Source organism: Pyrgilauda ruficollis, unplaced genomic scaffold (genome assembly GCF_017590135.1).
Source record: "Pyrgilauda ruficollis isolate IOZ18807 unplaced genomic scaffold, ASM1759013v1 scaffold72, whole genome shotgun sequence".
NCBI classification, from domain to species: Eukaryota; Metazoa; Chordata; class Aves; order Passeriformes; family Passeridae; genus Pyrgilauda; species Pyrgilauda ruficollis.
The window spans coordinates 4,376,910-4,399,958 of NW_024529044.1; the positions used below are offsets into that span (position 1 = coordinate 4,376,910).

The window sequence follows — 23,049 nt, forward strand, 5'->3', positions numbered from 1 at the left end:
GTGATCTTTTCTCAGTTACGTGAAGAAGCACCTCCTGCCCTCATGTCAGCTTCTTCATTGGAGGAGAAGGTTATATTCAGAACATGCAACAGCAAAGAATTTGATTGAGAAGATGAATTAATATAAAATTTGACCTTCATCAGTTTTCCCAATAAGCATTTTGAAATCTTTGAAATGTCCTTTTGTTTACTGGAAATGCAATACATGGTAGGACTATTGCAATACACAGGCCAAATAGAAGAACAGACTGTGAAGATAGAACAAATAGAACAGACTGTGAAATAATGTTTCTCCATTATTTTACTGTAATTAAACTTCATTAGTCACAGAGATAATCAAATTATAATTTCATGTTTGTCTCATGTTTTCAGGAGCTTCATGCTTATTGATTTGAAGTTCTTGAATCAGATACATTCTCTTTACATTTTGGTTCAAGTTTTTTAAACAATCAGAGCTTACCTTTTCTATGATGCGTTTAGGTTTTATTTTCATTATAAAATTCCAGTCTCACACCAGATTTTAAATATTAGTAATTCAGCCATTGCTTTTGAAGGGGTTCAATGGCTCCATTCACTGATGATTTAAATAGTCAATTTTCAATCACCACTCTTTTGAGTTTATAGCTGTGCTATTCTTTTCCCATGAAATGCTGTCACAGTAAAGATTCTTATCAACTAGAAGTTCTTTGATTTTATTCCCCATGGTAACTGTTTATTATCCTCAAAAACTCTTGTTCGTTTGTGGGACATGAAAAATACACTTTCCTCAGAAAAAGTGACAGAAGAGAAACCTTCATCAGAATTTGACATTTCATTATCCAGACTAATGTAATCTAATACAAGGCCCATCCCTCTGAAATGCCTTGTTTCACTTGCAAGTCTTTCTACGATGTGAGTACAATGCTGTAATCCCATTTCAGGTTTAGTGCTGGCAGCAAGAGCTGGGACATCAGGTAAATGTTTACATTTCAACATTTCCTGCTGTAAGTGGCTGTCTATGCCAAGGAGCAAGCCCTTCTTCGATACCTGTGTCACCCTGGAAAAGTTGTCCAGGACAGAACTAATTCCATTAGTGCTTGGAAAGCTATTTATAAGCCTGCCTTCAGTGGGATGACCTTATTAATTAGATTGGGGGAAGGCTGAGGGAGGGAGAGATGCTCATTTCACAAGACCATTGACATGCATTTCCAAAAGCGATGCCTCTCCTTCACACTATGCTCAAAAAGACTGTAAATAAAGCAGAAATCTGGGTCAGTTTGCAGCAAGGAAAAAAAAGCTATATCCATGCTGTCTGCAGGACACAAAGCATAAACTTTTCACAGGGTAGTTCTGCTGCCACATGTCCTTGAACACGCTAACAAAGCCCAAACCCTGTGTTCTCTAAATCCAAGAAAAGGAAAGAGCTTTAGTGGTAAAGCTTCTAAATCAAACCTTAATGAAACCACCACCTTCCTCCATTATCATGCACACCCCTAAAACAGGAAGGCTAAATCCTCATATTCTGTTTGTTATAAAGTCAAAAGAAAGCAGAAGGGTACTTTTCTCCCCCTTATTTACCCCAAATGCTTGATTTACTCTCCAGTGTATACTGGGAGTGGAGTTTCACCTGCCAAACCCATTTCCTGTGCCTCACCAAGGCTGTGCTGCTCTGCTCTCTCCCCACTGCATTTAACTGGCTCCCTGAGCCATGGTGTCCTGCTCTCCTGCCTCTGAAGCCAGCCCATCACCACTGCCAGCTCCAAAAAGTGAGTAGCTGGGAGCATTAGCTGTGTCTTGTCACTAATACATCCATTTTGGCAACTGAGGAACTGCTTCTCTGTTATCTGTTTAACAAATCAGGGGACTGGTTATTGTGCAGGCTTGTAATAAGAACTCATCTGTGCAAAGCAGCCAAAAGAAACTCAGCTTTTGTGCAGGATGTTTACTTTTATCAATATAACCTCCTGACAGAATCTCATTCACCTCTGGCATCCCAGTGGCAATTACACTTTTCATCTTGGGTGGGGAAAAGGAAGCTTTCAGAGCCTGCCTATTCATTTGATGGATTTGTACAACCCGGGACAATTTTGCAATGCAGAGAAAACTACAGACCCTACTTCTGTGTCCCTCTTTGCATAATCCTGTACAGATATTCAATGTCTCAGAATTCAGTATGTCTTTATGTGACAGTACATCAATAGTCCAGGAGTTTAAACTCCTCCCCCTCTAGACAAGTAGAGAGTGCTTGTGAAGGGCATGCAGGAGATTGTACATGGGTACAAACTGACCTAAAAATAATAAGGGCAAACCACACAGCTCATGTACTCCTGAGTGTCAAGAATTGTAATTAGTAACAGATTTGCGATGCAAACACCTATGAGGGACCAAATGGGTGTCTACTGGGTATCAGACTGGGATTGCCTGGTTCATTTTGGAAACCCATTTTACAAATACCTTACAGAACTAAAGTCTCTTTGTCTCATGAAAAAATAATAGGTTAAATGTCTTATTAATCAGCCCTTCGCTGTCCATGCTTAGTATGTTGCTCCTTCCAAGCACACTACATGACTGGGCTCCACAACAGGGATGCATTCAGTAAGAAAAGTTCTCTCATCCTTCTTCTAACCCTGACTCATTTATTAAAATGCATTTCTGGCTGAGTGCACAATGACATATTTCTAGTCTTAAGAATGTTTTTAATCAAAACTACTTAAGGTATTTGAAGGTTCTGTTTTTTCTTACTTTATAAATAAGAGTAACCAAACTAACAAGGTTTTTGCTTCCTTAATCTTGTATGCTGAATGCCAATTTTTAGGATTTAGACTTAATGGTTCCTTGGTCCATAATAAGGGGTTTCTTTTATTACCATGTTTTTAGGGCACTCTGAGTCATTCTATCATCAAAAACAATTACAGAGATGAGTTCAACAAGAGTCACTGGTACTAAAAATATGTTATTGGTGAGGACTGCTCTAACAATACCTGTGCTGAGTAATTTAGCGCTCTCCTTAATAGACACTGACTTCCAGTAAAAAAACCTTCCAGTTTCATCAGCACTGTCATGATGGTTGGGGCATTCTTAACCTGGTTCCACTCAGTCAAGCTTCATGATATGAATGTTCTTATTTTCATTCGAAGTAAACAAGTCTGAACAGTTGTTTGTTTTATTTTTTTACTGTATCTTGAATTTGTATATCTTTGATGCTCCAGCAACAGGAAGTTACACTGGTTTGAGATCTGTATCCACAGAACAAAAGTGGAAAAACAGGCTTTGAAAACTGTGAGGAGAAAAACTGACATATTTGTGAGTAGAACCTAGATCAAATGTACAAGGCAGCAGGGAAGGAAATGAAAATGACAGTGGCTTGGGAGAAGTCAAAGAGGAGCAGAGGGAATGAGAGGAGATGGAGACAAGATGCAACACTTCAGTGTGCACCTTTGAGTGCACCAGTGCACTCATTTTACAGGAGTCAGCCCAGTTTTTTGCCAGAACCACAAAGCAGCCAGCCTTCCAGTCATGGTGTACACATCACACATTCCAGAATATTTCTACAACCTGAAAGTGCAAATTACTGGGGAGTTGCAGAGGAATGCAAGGATGGGTGTGTGGTACTGAGCAGGAAGGCAGCTGCATCTCCACAAGCCCTATCTCAATATAAAGTCAGGACATTGGTATACTGCTAACACTTCAGCTGTTGAAATGCAGCTGTGTGCAGGTCTGGGCTCTTCAGCAGCATCCTCAAACTTTGCTCCTTTTGGATTAACAGATAACATAGGCAATATGAAACTTAATTACCAGGGACACTGCTAAATCGGATGACAGATTATACCAACATATTAACAGTGATACCTCGCTGAGATTAATGGGAGTATTTCTCAGGGAACTAGCTTGGCTCTGCATTTCAGGAGTTCTCCTTCCCAGCATCAAGCTCTGCCCTCCTTTTTCAGAAAAACTGAGCAGCTGTCTGCAGAAGTCTTCTAGCCCAGCCTTGCCTGTCCTAGCAGCAACCAAGCCCCTGTTGGAGAACAAAATCTGCAATTTGTATCAGAAGAGCTTATTCTTTACTAGAACTACAGAAACTGAGGGGCAAGTATTGCCACAGCAGTTTCATAACTGTTACCACCTAATCCTTTGCTCACTGCTGGCACCAGGGAACAGCTGGGAAAGGGGACCGAGAGCCATGAACAGTCAGATTGAGCCTGACATGCAGCCAAGCCGTGACACTCACACTTCACTGTGCTGGAGGTGGTTACCTGGCAGAGGTGACACATTTAGCTTAGGAGATGACTTAGAAACCATGGCACAGCTGCCAGCAGATCCTGTCTGCATCAGTCCTACCATGAAAGATGTTGACACTGAATATGGTTTAAACCCGTGGTTTGCCTTGGTGTGCCTCTACTAACCGCTTTTGTTGAGGGCTGGAATTGTTCAAAATCCCACTGCAAACAAGATATTAGATAGAAGAATAGCGTAAATAGAATTCTAATAATAACAATATTAATATTCTCCTAATTCATTACCTGATTTGTACTGTACAAGGCAACACCACATTCACCTTACAGAAACATGCTTAACATGACCCCTTCACTTACTGGCAAAAAAGCCTTGCTTGGCAAAGCTAGGTTTGAATAGGTAAGAGCAGAGCATAGAGTTGGGGAACCCCGCCAGGCAGTTTATCTCCGCCAAGCAGTCTGGCCACTGTAATCTCGATTTGGAGCGGAGTGAATGATCCCATGTGCAGGTTTATGTGACAGCAAAGCCATGGCGTTTTGCTGTGCTCTCCGGGATGGATCCCACGGGCGGGTGGGCTGTCACCCGGGTCAGTCTGTGCCGAATTGCTCGCAGAAAGGCTCCTACAGCTCCCACACTGGGATGAGGAAGCGTGTTACCACCGCCAAGCCCTCCTCTCTGATGAACGAGCTGAGACGATGGCGATTAAACCGCTGTCCCCAACAGCCCCCCGGTGCTGCTCCATCCCCTGCGGGGCCGCGGGACGGGCTGCAGCCGGGCCCCGGGCACCGCCAGCCCCGGCACCGCCACGGCCTCTGCCACCCACGGCTTGCCGGAACCCTCGGGAGCCGGGCCGCGGCTTCCGCTCTCACCCGGGCGCTCCCCCCAGCCCCACTCCCCGCTCCCACCCCGGCGCTCCCCGGGCCCCGCTCCCCGGTCCCACCTCGCAGCGGCGATGCCGCGGGTGCCCGCGCCGGGCCGGCTCCTCCCGCGCTGGGCCGCGGTGGGCGNGCCAATGCGGGCCCGGAGCCCGGCCCGAGCCCCCCCCGGAGCCGCCCGCAGCCTCCTGGCCCGACCTCCCGCCCCGGACCCATGCGGCGGCTCCGGGAGCGGTTCCGGAGGTGAGCTCGCCGCGACCACCGGCGGGGATGGGATCATCCTTCCTGCCCGAGCCTCTCCCCGCGGGATGGGACCCCCGGGCGGGGTGAGGGATGGGTGGGGGAGCCGAGATTTTCTCGGCGGTGCCGGGCGGGGAGGGCAGCGAGGTCCCGAGGGGCGCGAGTGGGCGGGCGGGGGTGAGGAGGGTCTTTTGTTTGTCTGCTTGTTCGTTCATTGCCGCCGTTAAATGGGTGAAGGTTCGCGCATCCGGCCCTGTGTCACCGCCGCGCGTCGCGGTGCTCCCGCGGGGCCCGACCTGTGGCTCCTGGGCCGGGCTGGGGCAGCGCCCGCCGGCTCCGTGTGGCTCCGCGGGGCCATGGAGCTGCTTCTGCTGCTGCCTCCGAGGGCGCGTTGAGTACCATGGAATCACAGAATGCTCCGGGCTGGAAGCGCCTTAAAGCTCATCTCGTTCTACCCGTCTGCCATGGACAGGGATACCTTGCACTAGACCAGGTTCCTCCAAGCCCTGTCCAACTTGGCCTTGGATGCTTCCAGCGATGGGACAGCCGTAGCTTCTCTGACAGGGCCTCAAGCACCCTCACAGGGAAGAATTACTCCTAGTATCCAATCTAAATCTGTGCTTTTTCAGGTTAAAAATCAGCCCTCATTCAGCTTTAGATGCTGCTCATGTTCACGGGGAGGTTGATTGGGTAGCTGCAATCGTGGTTCGTGGATAAACATCTGTGGGCTTTGGTTCTTCATTGTCCAGATGCCAGGCCAGTAGCAGTTGATGGACAGCCCATCTCCTGGGTGAGGCCAGTTTCACAGTGGCTTCCCTGACCAGGTACCTGCCATAGGGCTGCCTTGCTCGCCTTTCACCAACTTGCTCAAGAAACTGAAACTTAAGTATTAAAAGGGAAATAAAACTCAAAAGAGAAAAATATGAATGCGGTCGGACGTGGTTTCTGTGCTAGCCCACACCTCGGCTGGCTGGTCCCTTGCCCCTGAGCTGAGATGTGCTGCAGCACCTGGGGTGACTTGTGACTGCTGCCCACTCTTCGCTTGAATCGCTGCCTTTCATACTTGCCAGAAGGCTGGGGAGGCTTTGGGGAGGTCAGTGGGATGCACAGGCACTTTTTTCCATGACACAATCTTCGTATGATAGCAGAGTTGTTTGTGGATTCTCAGAGTATTGCAGGTTTCCTTTTATCTTTAGTATCGTGCTGTAAGTACATGAACCTTCACACAGCGTGGGATTTCACTGATATTTCCAAATAAGGGAACTGCTTCTGCACTGATCTGAATTATTTCTGTGCCTCAGATGTTGAGCGATAGTAAAGATTATGTGAACAGTTACAAACGACTGATACTGTCAAATCCAGGAAGGAAGGTGCCTACTGTGGAGGAAGATGGATCTGCTTTTAACTGAATGAATTTGATCAAAGCCAAATTTGGTCCAAGGAAGGTTTTAATAAATCCTTTCCTTTCTCTTCAACATCTAATCAGAATGGTCATCAGATCTGTTTTGACCTGCTTATATTTTTTTTGTTTTCCTCTTGAAAACAAAGAGCTTAGATAACATCCTAGATACTGAAGCATGTTTTTAGGTAATGAAGCAATTTTTAACCCCATTTGATACTACTGCCGGTTTTGTGGAGTTACGCCCGAGTTGTTGCAGTTTCTCATATGCTGTTATTTGTGGTTTATTAGGTCTAAATGGCTTCTCCTGCTGCTGGAAAGCACAAAGAAAGAAAGGCACGAAAAGAAGGAATGTGCTCTTAAACTGGTAAAAGGAAGTATGAGGTCTTTTGAGCTGAATAAAGGAAATATACTTCCTGAAAAGACTAAAAAAATCCAGATCTTTGAGGCCATTATCAGTGCTTGCTGTTTTTACTGACATTCTGCTTCATGCTGAAAACAATAATTCATTCAGCAGATGGGAATCATCAATAAGGCAAGATTTGATTTCCCTTCTGCAGTCTGGGGTCTAAGCTTGTTGTGATGCCAGACAAATGCCATACAGATATGTGCAATGGATTTAGGGCTTTGTAATTTATTTTTCTAAGCTGGCTTTGCTTGCAAAGACAAAGCATTAAGAGCCCTCGGACTTCCCTTCTGCTTTGTCTCCCAAATACTGTCTTCTCTTAATTCTGGAATCTCTGGGAAACATACAGCATCTGTTCCTTGGAAATGGATAGGAGCTTGAGATTAGGGTCTGTCACAAAGGATGGATCAGTCTGTGTGTTTAGCATTTAAAATATTTAAAGTATTTCAAGATCAAAGATCAAGTAGTGTGAAAGGAGGGGTAGGAGTTTCTCCCCTCTTGTTTTAAATTGCCGTATTTCTCTCTCAGTACCTTTTTTCTGCTTATATTGGGAGTATGTTCATCAAAAGTTGTTTATTTGCTGTGAAATTCTGAGTCTTCAACTTCCTTGGCCTTGAGCTGATTCTGAGCATGGAGAATTTAAATTGTGAAAAGGAACTCACAGCTTAGTTCAGTGCAAAAGCATTCTGCTCTCCTGGCTGGCTGCAAGCCGTTCTCAGTCTCTTAATTTCAGAAATTTCTTATTCTGCTATTGAAGGCGTTAATATTTTATCTTAGATATCTTTTATTGTCAGTATCTTAAATGCAGAAGTATTTGTGCATCCTTGTGAGATGTGGTACATATCCTCTGATTAAATGATTCTGGTTTCACCAGATCTGCTATTAAAGAATACATCAGGGATTTGCTAGAAGATCTAAAAGGCTTCAATTAAAGACATTTCCTGTCAACTGTAGTCCAGTTCAGTGGGACTTTATCAGACTGTCCTGCATTTGATAATAACCTTAATGGCTGTGTTATAGAGAGCCTTTGTTTAGGAGTAAACAGCATATGAATGTTCTTTACTGAGCTTCCACTTTTAGGAAGGTGAGATTATAATTCCCACAATTATCTTTTCCAGAAGAGGCAAATGTGACCTGTAGATAGGAGGAAGAACAATGTCCCTGTGTTGCTGTACTCACGAGGCAGGAAACAAGCATCCATTGTTGGTGGTGGCATGGGGTTTGTTTGCTTATTTATTTATCTTTAAGAAAAAGCAGAGCTGTTTTGCCTCTAGAATGTGAATAAGCAACCACATTCTTCTGCATTTGTGTTGCAATATCATATGTGTCTGTAACTGCAGGAGTATATGACTGACTTTAACAGTGTGTGTCAAAATAATTTTCCTGGTTTTAATGAGCACATCAGTAATATCACAGAGCAGCTATTTTCAAAATTCACATCTCTTCCTTATGACATTAAGCCTAAACTGTCACGCTGGAAATGAAACGAACTCGTGAGAAGCACTGGCTGCCATTATTGCCCTTCCAACCACCTCGTTAATGATCCTCCCTCTGAAGTTGTTCCTGATAGTGTTTATAAATGGTTAATTATCAAAAGGCAGAGAGGAGTAACTGAAAGTTTGCTTTTTTAAGACTGTTGCCTGTGAGCAGTGACGTGAGCAAATGCTTTCCAGCATTTGGCGTCAGGGTCTGCAGCCTGTTGGAGGCAGTGCCTCTCAGAAGGGAGAGATGCAGGTCCATCAAATGTGCAGCAAAGTTGGTGCTGGGGCATTGTGAGACCCATTTCTGCAAGGCAGAGGTAAAACTGAACACTTCCTCTCCTGCCAAAACACGCTGGTGGTGTTGGTGTTATTGTGTAAACACTGAGGTGAAGGGGGTGGCTGAGGTGTTGCTTAATGCTGGAGTTGTGCTGGAGCTCTGGTGCAGAATATTTGCATCAGTCCTGTTCTGCCACAAACAAAACAGGGAAAAAAACTAAGATCTGTGTGTAGGTAACAGAGCAAGGATAGATTTGTTACTGTCTTTGTGTTCTGTTCTACGGCTAATGAATATCTTTACATTAGTGATAATAAGAGGTCCTAATTTCTGAAGTATTTGTTCATAATTCTAAAATCTAACATTACCCCTAGATCCAATGTGATGGCTTTAGAAAGATGCAGTGTATTTCCTACTGAAAAAAAATTAAAAGTAGGCTAATGTTGGATAATAGAAGATCCCATTAGGAGGCATCAATTATTTATAGATTTTTATATGATAATATTATCTTACATAGAAATTTGGAACAACAAGAATTATAAAGCTACTACAGAATATAAGATTATTCCTTTTGGTTCTTCAGGTTTGAGTTTGTTTGTTTGGGTTTTTTTTTTACTTCTTTTGAGACTTCCAAGGTACCACCACAGAGAAATGTAATAATATTCTAGATGTGATAAGTGAAACGTTTCCCATGACTTTGAATTTATGGAGTTGGACAAGGGCAGTCCAAGCCTGGCCACTCACTGAGCCAACAGATGCTTTTATTTTTAAACTTTTTCCTGACTTGGAAGCAGAACTGAGCAAACTGAATGTTCCATCTTTAGAGGATGCAGAGATGGTGTTCAGCAGCTGTTGAAGACATAGAAGCACTGGGAATAAAGTAATTTTCCAAATATTCTGTGAGCCTTTGTGATGACAGTGTCATTTTCTTCTTGGAGACGAGAGCAAGGTGCCATTTGTCACTGACAAAAGAATTGCCATTTTTAACCATATATTAACTCCTGCAGGGTTATTAATGTGCTAACAACCATTTATGTTCTGTGTCTGTGAATTAAATCCACATTTTTCTTAGCCTTTGTATTAACACCAATGAGACTGTTTCTTGAAATTGCCACCGTTTGGGGGGCGGGGGGATCATGGCACTGTTATTTCCCCAATGCTGCTATATTTTCATGTATCAGTTTAGAAAAAAATGGTTCACAAGTCACTTAATAAATCAGTCAAGAAAACCAAGTGAAATATCCCAGAAATCTGGAACTGCTTGTGCCATCTGTAAGATTTGCATTGGATTTTTTTAGTTGTTTGTTTGCTTTCCCCTGGGTTGAGGTTGGCCAATATTTTATAGATGTCATAAAAATAGGACTCATTTTGATTTAAGCCAGGGAGAACATGGGGAAGGACCAAAGTTTGTCTAACAAGCTTTTTGTATAAATCTTGATAACGAAGCTGCTCTTGGTTCTGAGCATACAAACAAGTTCTGTATTTCTTGTGAAGCTGTTCCTGGCTGCTTGGATATCTGATTGTCAGTGCGTAGTTTTGGAATAACCTGGTGAAAGATAATCACTTTTGTAGAGCAGTCAGCAGTGCTGGGGTAACAGACTGGAGCTGGAGAAGTTCACAGCTTTCATTTGACTGTTGCATATAGGTGTGTGCTGTCTTTTACAGGTGTTCCTACACAGATTTAAATTGTTGAGTTTCACAGGAAACAGCTCAAGTGTTTGGGTTTTCTAATACCCTTAAATGAAACGCTTGCATTGGCAAGTTCTTCTGAAACTTTCTCAGGTTTCATCATATTCTATTCAGCTTGCACGGACTGGGTTTGATGTGCTTGTTTGTTTGTTAGAATGTTTGAAAATTCTTAGAGAAATAGGTGGAATGTCTATGGCAAACCTCTGGAAATGTTTCCTCTTCGGAGCTGACCATTAGAGTCTCCTTTCATCATCCCCATGTAGGATGATCTTGTAGGAGATCTTGGTTACAGACATGGGATTGGAAAAAATGAGCCACTTCATGCTCCAGACACAAATACCGCTTGCTATAGGAGTCAAAAAATCAGTGTTCAAGTGCTCCAAACTGGAATATTGCTGCAGTTTCAAGAACTTCTTAAGAGAAGAGTAACCCCTGACAGCTATGATGAACTCCATATTTCAAGAATAATTTGAGTTCTTGCCATGTAATTTAAATAGGAAGTGTTTCATTCTTCCTCTGACCAAACTGTCAGAAAAGAGGGAGTCTGACGGCTCTGTGTGAACTCCTGATTAAAGATAACCATCCCTTGCACCAGGCAGTCACAAGAATTTATTTAACATGTGTGTCTGGTAAGAGACTTTACTTGGGAGAACTTGCAATTTAAATCACAGTTACTTTGAACATGTCTGTACTTATAATTCTTAACACTACCAGGTTGGAAGTATTCCTTCATTTCCTTCATGACACTCAGAGAGGTGTTTTAGCAACTTTCCTGAAAGTACTTCTTAATTATTCAACAGGTTCATGAACCACCCAGCTCCAGCCAACAGCCGCTACAAACCCACTTGCTATGAACATGCTGCTAACTGTTACACACACGCAGTAAGTAAACTTATGGCTTCTTTTTCTGTTTTTTTTTTCTTTAACCAGATGTTTCAATAATTTTTTATGTGTTTGGATTTCTAAATGCTTATCTTTGCCTCACTGTGTTCATGTCTGTAGCCTCTCTCTGTTTTTGTGCATATGAGCATTAACTGTAATGGTCCAGAAAATTAGATGTTTGGTAATGTTCCGAATCTCTTGGAGCTCCAGACACTTCATAAGATTCCTTTTCACCAATGTTACAGATCTTTAACTTGATATTTTCCCTCTGTTGCAGTCAAAGGATGCCTGCAGTAGAGGGGGTATAGGCCACTACTAGTTAGCCTGCAAGGTGAATTTCCCAGGTCTGCCCTGACATAATATTGTGCAAATTGTAAACTGGAAGTATAAGAAAGATTTATCCATGTGAGAAATGGGAAGGCCTCATCAGACTGTCTATGGGTTTGGGCAACAAAAGCTGGAATGTTTTAATTCTGATACCTACTGACTCTTCAAGAAATCTGCTGTTTTGCAAGGGCCCTGATAATGCTGATAGCCCTGCTGAAATGTCAAGTCTTTCCTTATTTTCCTAATGTAAGGACTTATTCTAGATTTGCGTATATGGCATTCACATAAAAAAGAACAGAAGCTGTCCCCTTTGATTTTTTTTGTCTTTTAGTAATTAGGAAGTTTAATTTGCTGTCTGGCACTTTGAAGAGGACTTAAAAATGTGTTTGCTTGCTTTTTAAGATAGCATTTGCCCTTTTATAAAAGCAGCTTGTGCGTCTGCTCAATCCCTCAACTCCAAACATCTGAAGTATGTTTGACTTTGTCCTCAGTCTCTTATCTCCAGTGTGTCTGAGTGAGCAGCAGATATGAAAGCTCAGAGTAGTGCCCAGGACTCCCCAGTTCTTGAAGGAGCTCTGTTCTTAAGGATCCCTTGTGCGTATTTCGTAAACAGCCGGCATACAGCTCCGTGGTGCTGGTAAAAACAGAATCACCTTGGTTTTGCATGTAGACATAAAGTTGACTGAAGCTTCTGTGTTCTTAAGCCAAAGGTCTCATGTACAGCATTCTGTAAATATATGCTTATTTGCCTAGGGAATGAAGCAACATTCTGTTAGTTAGCACAAATATGTAGTTTATCTCATAATCCTTGTGCAAATCTTGTTTGCTCTGGCCAAAAAGTTAGATTTCAAAATATCTGGCAGATGTTGCTGTGCTCCTTAGCAGTTTCAGCTTTCACCTAGTTGAAAAACAGGCATGTTTTACTCCTGCCTCTTAGCAGGACGTGACAGCCAAGGTGGATCAGTGTTTTCTGGTAGGCTGCAGTTTGTGGTGGAGCTGTCTGATTACTTTCTGAGGAGTCAAACTACCTGATAAAACCTACAATGAATGGTTAAAATAAAGATGCAATAACTTTTCATCAATATTTAAAGTCTTGAAACGGGAGTCTAAGCTGGGAAAGCACAGAAAAAGCTAGGGGGGATGTTTTTATCTCCTTTGTGTTGCAGACTTACTAAATGTTAGATGGTCAAGTGGCTGAGTCTTTGCTGCTAGATTACAGTGTGAGTTTTCAATTCGACATTGATGATTCTACAGAACAGAATTCAACAATGATTCTCCAATATATTTCTATTCCAAGCTTTTATTAATAGTTCAGGAAGCAGTCAACTTCTACTTTATGAATGTGGCTGTACTTCTCAGTAGGTATCCCATGTGGTTTTGAACTTAAAAATACACAGGAATCAGTTCATGGCAGCTGCTTAATAAAAAAACTAACAAGCAACAAAAAAAAAAATGGGTAAAGGAGGGTATAGAATCCCAGGTACAATCCCTTGGTACAATACTTAAAAGGTAGTTTTGTGTTGCATAGTAAGGTGTCTTCAGATTTCTTACTTGTAAGGCTATTTTAAATGTCTTCCCTTTTTTAGCTTTAAATGAAGCATTGACTTGCCTTCAGACAGTGGGAGAGGAATGGCAGCAAAGTAGTTGAAAACAGACAGAGAAAACTGTTCTCTGTGTTCAAAGGAACAGGAAGGAAACAGTGCATGAGAAAAGCAGGGGTAGTGACAATTGGAGGGGAGATAGGACTCTTTCATGTGAAGCTTTCTGGTGTATGTAAGGTTTATCAGACAAAAGGTAGGCCTTGTTGTGTTAAACCCTCAGGATTTAGACATGGCTTGCTTTATAACTACTTTAAATGTTTCTTCTAACTGCCTTAATAGGAGTAACTATTCTTAAAATTAATTATAATCTGTATTCCAGGTTGGGTTAGTGAAGTGCATGGAAAAACAGAAGTAGTATAAATATTTTAAAAGAGAGACTTGGAGCATTTAGAAGGCCATTTGAGCATGGAAGAAGGGGTGATGAAAATTTCAGAAGGACTCTTCTGATGAAAATGTCTCCATTCCCCCTGACTGGTATAAGCAGTTTCTCTGCTCTCTGTGTGTTGCACAGCCCAAGTTGCTTGTGGGCCTCCCACTCTGTTACTGGTCTCCTAAAATTAGGGGAAAGTTGAAAAGTTGGGAGAGATGGTAACAGGAGTGCACTCGTGGAGCAGCTGGAGATGGGCACAGCCCTTCACGGTTCCCTCTAAGTGTCACATTTTTGGGGCAGGGATGGCAGCTTTATTGCTGTTCCTGTTGCCTTCCTTTCCAAAAAGGAAGTGCCTGGACCATTTTTGTGCCCTCAGTGTTTCCCTCCCAGTGAGAGGCTCCTGAGACTGCAGCAGTAACACCACGCTCTGCTGCAGTGGCTTGTGCATCGAAGGGCATTGTTGCTGCCTGCATGATGTGCAAGGAAAATAACTTCATTTTCCAGGAATGTTGTATACAAAAGCAAAACTTCCAACAGGTTTTTAAAGCTCTCTGTGGCAGAGATTATCTGGAGAAATATGGAAAGAATACAGGTAAAATGCTGGCCAGTGCAGCAGCATCCTCAGCAGCCCCAGACAGCTGGAAGGTACTGGGTATTTTGCTGTAAGTTGGTAACCAGAGAGTGTGATTTCACTGAAGTGACCCTGATCAGCATCACAGCTTATTGTGCCAGCCTCCTTCCTTGTGCCTTAAGGGTTTTTACTTGTTGTGACAGCAGGGTTTGTGGTAGTTGGTTTCCCAAAATACACCACACAGAGGTTGGGCTGAAAACGGTTCTGAAAGATTACCATCTGTAGATGTAAATTAACATATTTTAATCCTTTATCTTCTTCCTTATTGCAAAGAGCTTTTAACTTCATTCTCTCATTTTGTTCTGGCATTTCTCTAGAAAGCTTAGGAAACTGTTGCCTTCTCTCTTCTTCTGCACATCTTCCTTCCAGCCCCACTTCTGATGCAGCCAGGATTAATCACGGTGCTAAAATTAGTAAATTTGCACATCACAATTCTGGATTTGCTCACAGTACATTAAGTTACTGGGTTTGATGATATTCACTTGGAAGACTTGCACTCCATGATGAAATAAGCAAAGATTTTGTGACTTCTAGCTGGAGATTTTTCCAAGGAATATTGGCAACTAAGAAATGCTTTGTCATGCTGTAAAATGACACAGCACAATCCCACTCATTCTGTTAGTTCTGATTCTCTTACTGCTTTTTTGGTAAACGCCCCTCCTTTTAAAGGACTGATTAATGGCTTTTTCATTCTGAAAACTGGAGATTAAAATGCAATTCTTGTGTATGTGATTTTTTTTCAAATGAACATGGGAAAATTTGCCTTTTTTATGAGCTGAAGTTTTATATTTCTTTTGTAAGATGGGTGAAGCCCATTGTACCATATGTTACCTGTTATGGCATTGCCATCTGAAGAACTTTAATTGAGTTGGCTGGAACAGCAGTGTATAGTTTCTGGGTCTTGTATTTAATCTAGCTATTTTTTGGCCAAGAAAACTAATAAAACATCTCTTGTTTTGTCTGACGGTTCCCATGGTACCTACCAAGCACAGAGAGGAAAATGGTTCCAAAAAGAACACTTAGAAAAAACAATCAGTCCTTTTCATGGAATACAGTGCTCTTCCCTGTGAGAGGTAGAATTGTTCTTTAAAGCAGAACAAGGCAAAAAAGGAATTAAAGTCTTCATTCATGTGCTGTACTCTTGATTCTGAAGGTGCAAAGAAAGAGGTTATAAGGGAATTGCTTATTTGTATTAACTGTATCACTTTATACACAATAATTACTGGAAGGAGTGATTGACACTGAACTTTGTTTTGGCCCATTTGAGCATGCCATGTCACAGCTTAGCTTGTGAAATATTTATTTGAGGAAATTAGTAAAAAGCTGGGGTCTCTGTGTAAGAAAAGCAGGTTATTCTGTGTAATTTCTAAATCCAAAGCCCAAAGAGGGCTCTTTTCCTGTGAAGTGGTCTCTGTCACGGTCCCATAGCAGCTCATGCCTAGGCTGTTACAGGGAATTAGTAGGAATTTGCTGTTTTACCTGATATTTATAGGTACTTAATCTTTAGTTCTCTGTCAAGTTTAGTCAAAACTGAAATTTGCACTAAAAATTGGGAAGGAAACTGCAGATACAGTGGGACTGTACAGCTTAGAGCCATGGCTACACCACCATTTCTGGGGCTAAGTATCCTCCTGTCCCCTGCAAAAACTAAAGTGAAACAGCTGTCACATCTCATCAGTTCCTGGCTGTGCCAGGGGCTTCAGCCACACTTCATTCACACTGTGTGTCATGTGTGGAAAACAGGAGTGACTGATCTCCTGAGGAGTGACACATTTCAACTTTCCCTGAATTTGGGGGCTGTCCAGGATGTGTGCAGGAAATTCAGGGTTGGTGATAAATGAGAAGCCAGGCTGGCAGACTATTTCTGGCCTTAAAGAGCACCAAGTCAACTTCCATAGTTCCATTACAAAGCTCAGGAAATGTTTTCACCTCTAGTCCTAAGGCTGTGAATGTATCAATGCCATACTTTTCATTTCCATGGCTCTACAGCTTTTGGCGCAAATATCCTACATTTTGTCAAACATAAGGAAATTGAATAGTAATGAAGCTACAGCTGATATGCATCAAAGTCAGAAGGAAAAGCCACTTGGTTTTTGTTCTTCTCAGATCCATTTGGTTTGCTATGCATCCTCTACACTGAGCAGAACCTCGATTTCCTCTGGTCTGTAATTAGATGAAGGACAGATAGGTCAGGCTAGACTAGAACTCTGCAGTCTGAGCTATCAAACCTGTAATGCAAAGTAGCCAGATTTGTTTAAACATTGCTTGTTCCTGGCTTTATTGTTTAACATGTGAGACTTGGGTTAAATTACCAAGAATTTAACCCTAAGAAGCTTATTTGCAGTTCAAGGGAACAAATTAGCATCTTAGACATGCTACAGGGCCTGGAAGGGAATTTGTGCAGTGTTTGTAACTTAGAAGGCTGACTTGGTAGTGGATGGAGATGGATAGAAATACCTGAGTCAGTGAGCTCTCTTCTTTAAATACTTGTTGGCCATAGGGTGTTTCTTAGGGTTTTTGGGGTTATTTTCTCCTTCCCACCCTTTTCTTTTGCCTTTTCCTGAAGGAGATAGAGGTACATCATGTATTTTATTCTGGAAGGGAGTGTAGTTTTAAATGTATGCATTTAAAGCCTGCAGTCACTTCTTGGACACTTCATGCAAGTGTGGTAATTTTATCATGATGCTTGAACAGGGCCTGTTTTGGAAGAAGTGAATTAGAAATGCTTGAGAGGAAGGTGGGAAGGAAAACAAAGTTGGATATGCTGCATTAGAAGAACATCTTTGTGCATTAAAAATCTATTCATGAGAGAAGTTTGCTGCTAATTTATTTACGGTAGCTTAAACCCAAGTTCTGCAAAACTGTTGCTTAATTCTTGCAACTGCACTTTGCTAAATGCTTTGTTTTTTTCATTTGGGATTCGAGTTTATTTTGGTCTGTCTTGTGCTCTGTGTCTATGCACAAGAGGTGGCTTAAATTCAAACTTAGAGTGAGATCAACGTGGTTTTAAAACATGAGGCAGAATGTCAAAATAAAGCCACTGCTAATACTTACCAAATTAGACAAAAGAATTTGCTGTCATGGCTAGAGGAGTTGGTAACCTTCCCTGGTACCATGGGGAGAGAAATTTAGCAAAACCAGGTCTAACCTATGCCTGAGCCATCGATGGATTTCTGGTATTGATGTGTCAACTTAAAACTAAATGACAAAACTCTCAGTGGCTGGAGCTGGGCTCTCTGCCTGCTGGTGCTGCTCTGTGGGTGGCACCACGGCAGAGACCTGACAATGGCCTTTTGTTTTGGCAGTTCCTGATTGTTCCTGCCATCGTGGGCAGTGCCCTCCTCCATCGGCTCTCGGACGACCGCTGGGAGAAGATCACAGCATGGATGTACGGGGTGGGGCTCTGCGCCCTCTTCATCGTCTCCACCGTGTTCCACATCGTCTCCTGGAAAAAGAGTCACCTGAGGTAGCGGGAGAAAATGCTTCGCTTCCTCTTGATGTTTCCCCATTGTGTTTCTCAGTCAAAACCAATTTTACAGGAGATTGGAGTGGTACTTTCTACTGAATCGTGATAAAAACACCCTTGATTTTTTGGAAGAAATAGTGAGCCAAGCTCATGTACCAGTGAACTTGGATGTCTGCTGCCTTGTCACAAAGAAAATGTTTTTGGTAGGCCCTAGTGGCTCTTAATCCAGAAGCAGAATGGGAAAAACATAATGTAGGTGGTTGATGGATAATATCCCATTTCAGACATGAAGACACTCTCTGGGACTATGGCGTGCTCAAGTGCTTTGAGGAACACAGCTTTTGCCAATGCCCATCCAACCAGCAGGAAACCTCCTTGGGACCAAGGCAGCAATAGCAAAAATGACATGGGATTTGTTATTTTAATTTTATTTATCCCTTGTAAGACCCCCTAATTAATTCTGGGTCATAAATTTGATATAGCCAGTAGTCACTAAATAGTACAGTGTCTGGATTGGGCAGAGTTGATGTGACAGGAATGCAAGGTGGGGTGGAGAAGGGGAGAGGCCTGGAGAAGTGCTCAGCTCATATGTCTCCATTCCCCACGTGGTTCTAGGAGGGATGGAGGTGATGGTATTTTCCCCAGAGTAATTCCAAAGCATGTCAGGAAAGTGAGATGATGCAAAAATCTTCCCAAAATGTGTCATGGTGACCTGTTGTGTCTCTCTCCCCTAGGACAATGGAGCATTGCTTTCACATGTGTGACAGAATGATGATCTATGTCTTCATTGCAGCATCCTACGCACCATGGTAAGAAATGGGGACCACAGCTGCAGAATCAAAGTTTTCCCAAAGTAAACAGCTTGTCATTGCAGCTTTCCAAAACCTATAGATGGCTTCTTGGGTGCAATTGACCACATTATGTGTTGTGACAGACTGTGTAATGTCATCTCCTGGGCCTTGCTGAACAGAAAGTGATGCAAGAAAACATCAAAAAGTAGTTTATTTATATTCCACATACCTCAGTTTATGCTTTCCACCCATCAACACAAACACCTTCTGCCTCTCCGTGGGTACAATGTCCCAGTGTTTGTTCCCCCAGCATTCTGTAGTTAGAGCTCTGAATATTTATTTGTTTTTATTAATCCCTACTGCTCTTGTGTCAGTGTGGTCTGTTTACTCATCACTTTTGTCTCATGGAACCTTTATGCCTCCAGGTTAAATCTCCGTGAGTTGGGACCTCTGGCATCTCACATGAGATGGTTTATCTGGCTGATGGCTGCTGGAGGAACCCTTTATGTATTTCTCTACCATGAAAAGTAAGAAATCTTCTTTGCATTTAACTTTAAACTGAAAATTACCATCAGAGAACAAGACCAAACTTTTTGTCTTGGAGATGAGTTACCAAGGTTCTCATCAAACAAGAAAATTTAAGTTGTCTCAGTGTTTTATTCTCACTGGTACTTACTGCAAGTGTAGGTTTTTGTGCATTATTTAGAGAGAAGGTATTACCTGCAACTCTACAATGCAGCGATAAACACTAGTTTTAATTTTGTCATAAAACACTGGTTATCCATCTGCATAAAAGCTTCTTGTGTAATGACCCCATACCAACACATAATTTAAAATATTCATTTTTGCTGTTGAAGGAAATGTTCATCCTTTTGTACACCTCCTTAAATGACTCAAATCATTCCTTTTTAGGTATAAGATCGTTGAACTCTTTTTCTATTTAGCGATGGGATTTTCTCCTGCTCTGGTAGTGACATCCATGGTAAGGAATGTGACTGTTAACAGTGCAAACAAACAAAACTTGCCTTTTATAACCAGCTTAAATTCCAGTGCAGCTCTTTCCTCTGCAGAGATGTTCATTTTAGTACACTATACTTGTAAGTGCTCTTTGCAGAGCAACCCAATACAACCAGTTGTAATTTGGATTTCCAGTTCACATTTCAGTGAAATGCTGCTTTGTTTTGTTCAATCTGGGCTGCATTGTGTAGATAAAGAGAGCCTGGGTTTCTTGGTGCATCTGAAAAGCATCCTACTCCAAACTTGTCTATAGTTACACATTTTAAATTACATTGATTAACCATCTCTGCTGCTAATATAAACGTGACACATTTTCAAGTTAATGCCTGAACTGGCTGTATCAAAGTCTTGCTGGGAGGAGCTGCAGTAAATTCACACTTCCACAGAGTAATGTGGTTTTCTTTGTCTCTGATTGTCTGCTCTGCTGATGAAGCAAGCCATCAGTCTTGTTTTAGTTCTTGAGTTGTCCCAGTATAACTTCTCTAGTGCTATGGGGACATTGTGAAATGCACAATAATGTGTTTATATACTAAGAGTGATATAAATACACTGCATTTCTCACTTGTCCATCTGTCCCACCCAACATTTTCTGAGCTGTCACAGCCAGCTCCCTTTGCCTGGGGGAGAAAAGCACTGTGTATTTTGCTCATAAATACTCTTTGCCCCCTTCACTCCCTGCCCCTGACCTGTCCTTGTTCCCTGGCAGAGCAACACAGAGGGACTGCAGGAGGTGGCCTGGGGAGGTTTGATCTATTGCCTGGGCGTGGTGTTCTTCAAGAGTGATGGAGTGATCCCCTTTGCCCACGCCATCTGGCACATCTTCGTGGCCACAGCAGCTGCTGTACATTACTATGCCATTTGGAAGTACCTTTACAGAAGTCCTGCAGACATCATTCGTCACTTATGAGATTGTACAAAAAAATAATCTGCACTTGGCCTCTGTAGCAGTATTATTTGACTTAAAGAATTTGGAGGAATTGGAAAAATTGCACAGCAAAACTGCACTGACTTTGGTAGTTCTGTGAACACAATTACTGTGAACTGATGTTTGTGTCCTGCCATTTCCCATCACATGGCAAGTGCTGTAAATAACCAAGATACTGCACTGCAGTAACCAAGAGTCCATTCCACATTAGCAGAACTGGCTACCTGATGTTTACAAACAAATTTTGTATGCTAGTTTAGTTTTACAATTTTTAACTATGTGAATTTTTCTAAATTAGTGATTCAATGGTGAAGTCAGTGCAATAGTGAAAACGTAATGCTCTTGACATGAAATTGGTTTCTATCACCTTTCCATGGGTCATTTCTTAAACATGAATCAGAGACAACTAATCTACTTCTACCACCCATTATCTTGGTATAATGTGACTTTTATAGAAACTTTTCTGTGTTTTTTGTAAACTTTAAAAGTACATTTATTGAACTGAAGACACACAACTGTCATCTATGCAGTTACTCATGTTGCAGTCTCTTGCAAGAAATGGTTACATTCCACACCCTGTTCTGAGGAGCAAACATTGTACCTCTTCCGAAGTTTGTGTTGCAGCTGTAATTGTAATAACCACTTTTACAAACTAAAACCTAAATGTGATTCTGCTGCGTTCTAACAAGGCAGCATTCTGCTCATTTACAGTACCACTGAACCAGACCTTAAGTTGGCTTTATTTGTGATGAAGAGCTGTAAAAGGAGTAGCTGAGGTGATTTTCTCCTCCAAGTTCCCAGCTGTACCCATGCTGCCCAGGGTGGGGGCTCGTGTGGTAATATCCCCCATCCAGGGCAGGGCCACTCATTTCCCCAGCCCACGTACACACGTGGCACTGAGACCTGGGTTTCCAAAGGGACTTAAACTGACTGCTCCCACCAGCTTTTGGTGGGGTGGTTCTGCCTGGAAACCCAGGTGGGAGCAGCAGGCAGAGCTTTGCTGAGCGCCCGGAGCTCGGGGCTCTTCACAAGCACAGGGAGCAGAGCTTGGAGAACTTGGTCGGGTGTCACTTGTCATCCTGGGACTTCACACAGAGTCTGACTGGTCTTTGTCACTGTCTGTCTGTACAGGAAATCCAGCTGTGGTAGCAAGTCATGACTGTAGGACATGTGCTGAAATGACCAGTGTAGAAGAGTCCTTGTAATCCTGTTTGTCCAATAATTGTATCCTGTCCCACTATGTAATGAATGTCTTATATTAAGATTGACTTTATCCTTTTTCTAATTTACTCAGTTTTACATGTCAGTATTTAAAAACAAAACCAAAATGTGTTGCCTTTTTCAGATTTTGTTCTGGATCTTGCCTGTCTGCAAACAATAAATAGCAAGATAGGGATGTTTCAAAGGTCCTGTTCCGCTCAGATTTGCCAGAGGGCCGCAAGTTTTAGAGTATTTACATTTGTATAGGGAATTTACCAGAGGGACAAACTTTAAATTCAAGACATTGAAGAATTGCTGTGTGGTGGTAGCAGGTGATCAGTGAAGTGGCAGCACCACAGCAAACTCAAACTGCCCCAAAAGAGAGCAAAGGGAACAGCTGGGCAGGTGATTCTGCTACAACAGTCCTGCAGATCTGGATGCCTCAGTTTTTTAACATTGTGTCTATTTTAATATTTTCCACTTTTTGTGAGTCCATATATTTTGTTGAAATGCAGTACTAAAAACCACTAAAATACATGTAAAGGTTTTCTGTAGTCAGAAGTTAAACTATTGCTTGAATATGTTTGTTTTAATTTTAAGTTAATTTTTCATGGCATTTGCTTTTTGGAGTGTTTGAAATGGTTTTTAAAAAGTTTCAATTCGCCAAAAATATTTTGAATTACTGTATTCTAGTCAATATGATATTGAATGTACTAGACTAACAATAAACATTTGGTGCAATTTGGAAACTGTTGTTTTCTTGGTGGTTGTTTTTTTCCCCTCCATCACTTGGGCAGGGCAGTCAGGGACTGACACTGTGGCCACTCCTGACTAAAGGACCCTCATGTCTGCTCAGCCAATGCTTTAAAAACAGTAAGAAAAACTGTAATCCAAATTATTCCATTTTTAGTATGGAAAAAAATATATTTCTGTCTAAATTTTGGTCAATAGTTAGAACTTGCTTTTTCCTTTTGCTGTTCTGGGATATAAGAATATATTGCGATTTTTTCTTTGAAATAAGTAATTTTGCTCCTATCCCTGGAGGAGTATCATTGCATAAAATATAGACAGGCTGAACTAAAAATGTGTTTCTGTCTGGAAAGCAAGCATATCAATTAGTCTTTTCTTTTTTCCCTCCATCTAATTGCAGCTCTCGGGGCTGATTCCTCTCAGGAGTAAGGATAGTGCTTTTTCCAGTAATGCTTGCTGCAGTACAGAGATTGGATTTCTTTGTCTTCCCAAGGCAAATGTTTTTAAAAGCACT

The 23,049-nt window shown here is 42.0% G+C and overlaps 1 protein-coding gene across 2 annotated transcripts; it reads left to right on the plus strand.

Annotated features, from left to right (window-relative positions):
- Positions 1–5,210: 5,210 nt before the first annotated feature.
- Positions 5,211–22,534, plus strand: MMD (monocyte to macrophage differentiation associated). 2 transcript variants are annotated; one of them, XM_041485752.1, is made up of 7 exons: positions 5,211–5,329; positions 11,376–11,457; positions 17,692–17,852; positions 18,587–18,661; positions 19,069–19,170; positions 19,556–19,625; positions 20,367–22,534. In XM_041485752.1, exons 1-7 carry the CDS (start codon positions 5,301–5,303, stop codon positions 20,565–20,567), a joined length of 720 nt encoding a protein of 239 aa, XP_041341686.1. In that variant the 5' UTR covers positions 5,211–5,300; the 3' UTR covers positions 20,568–22,534. The 2 variants fall into 2 exon arrangements, with proteins under 2 accessions (XP_041341686.1, XP_041341685.1); XM_041485751.1 differs by lacking the exon at positions 5,211–5,329 and adding an exon at positions 5,342–5,412.
- Positions 22,535–23,049: the final 515 nt, after the last annotated feature.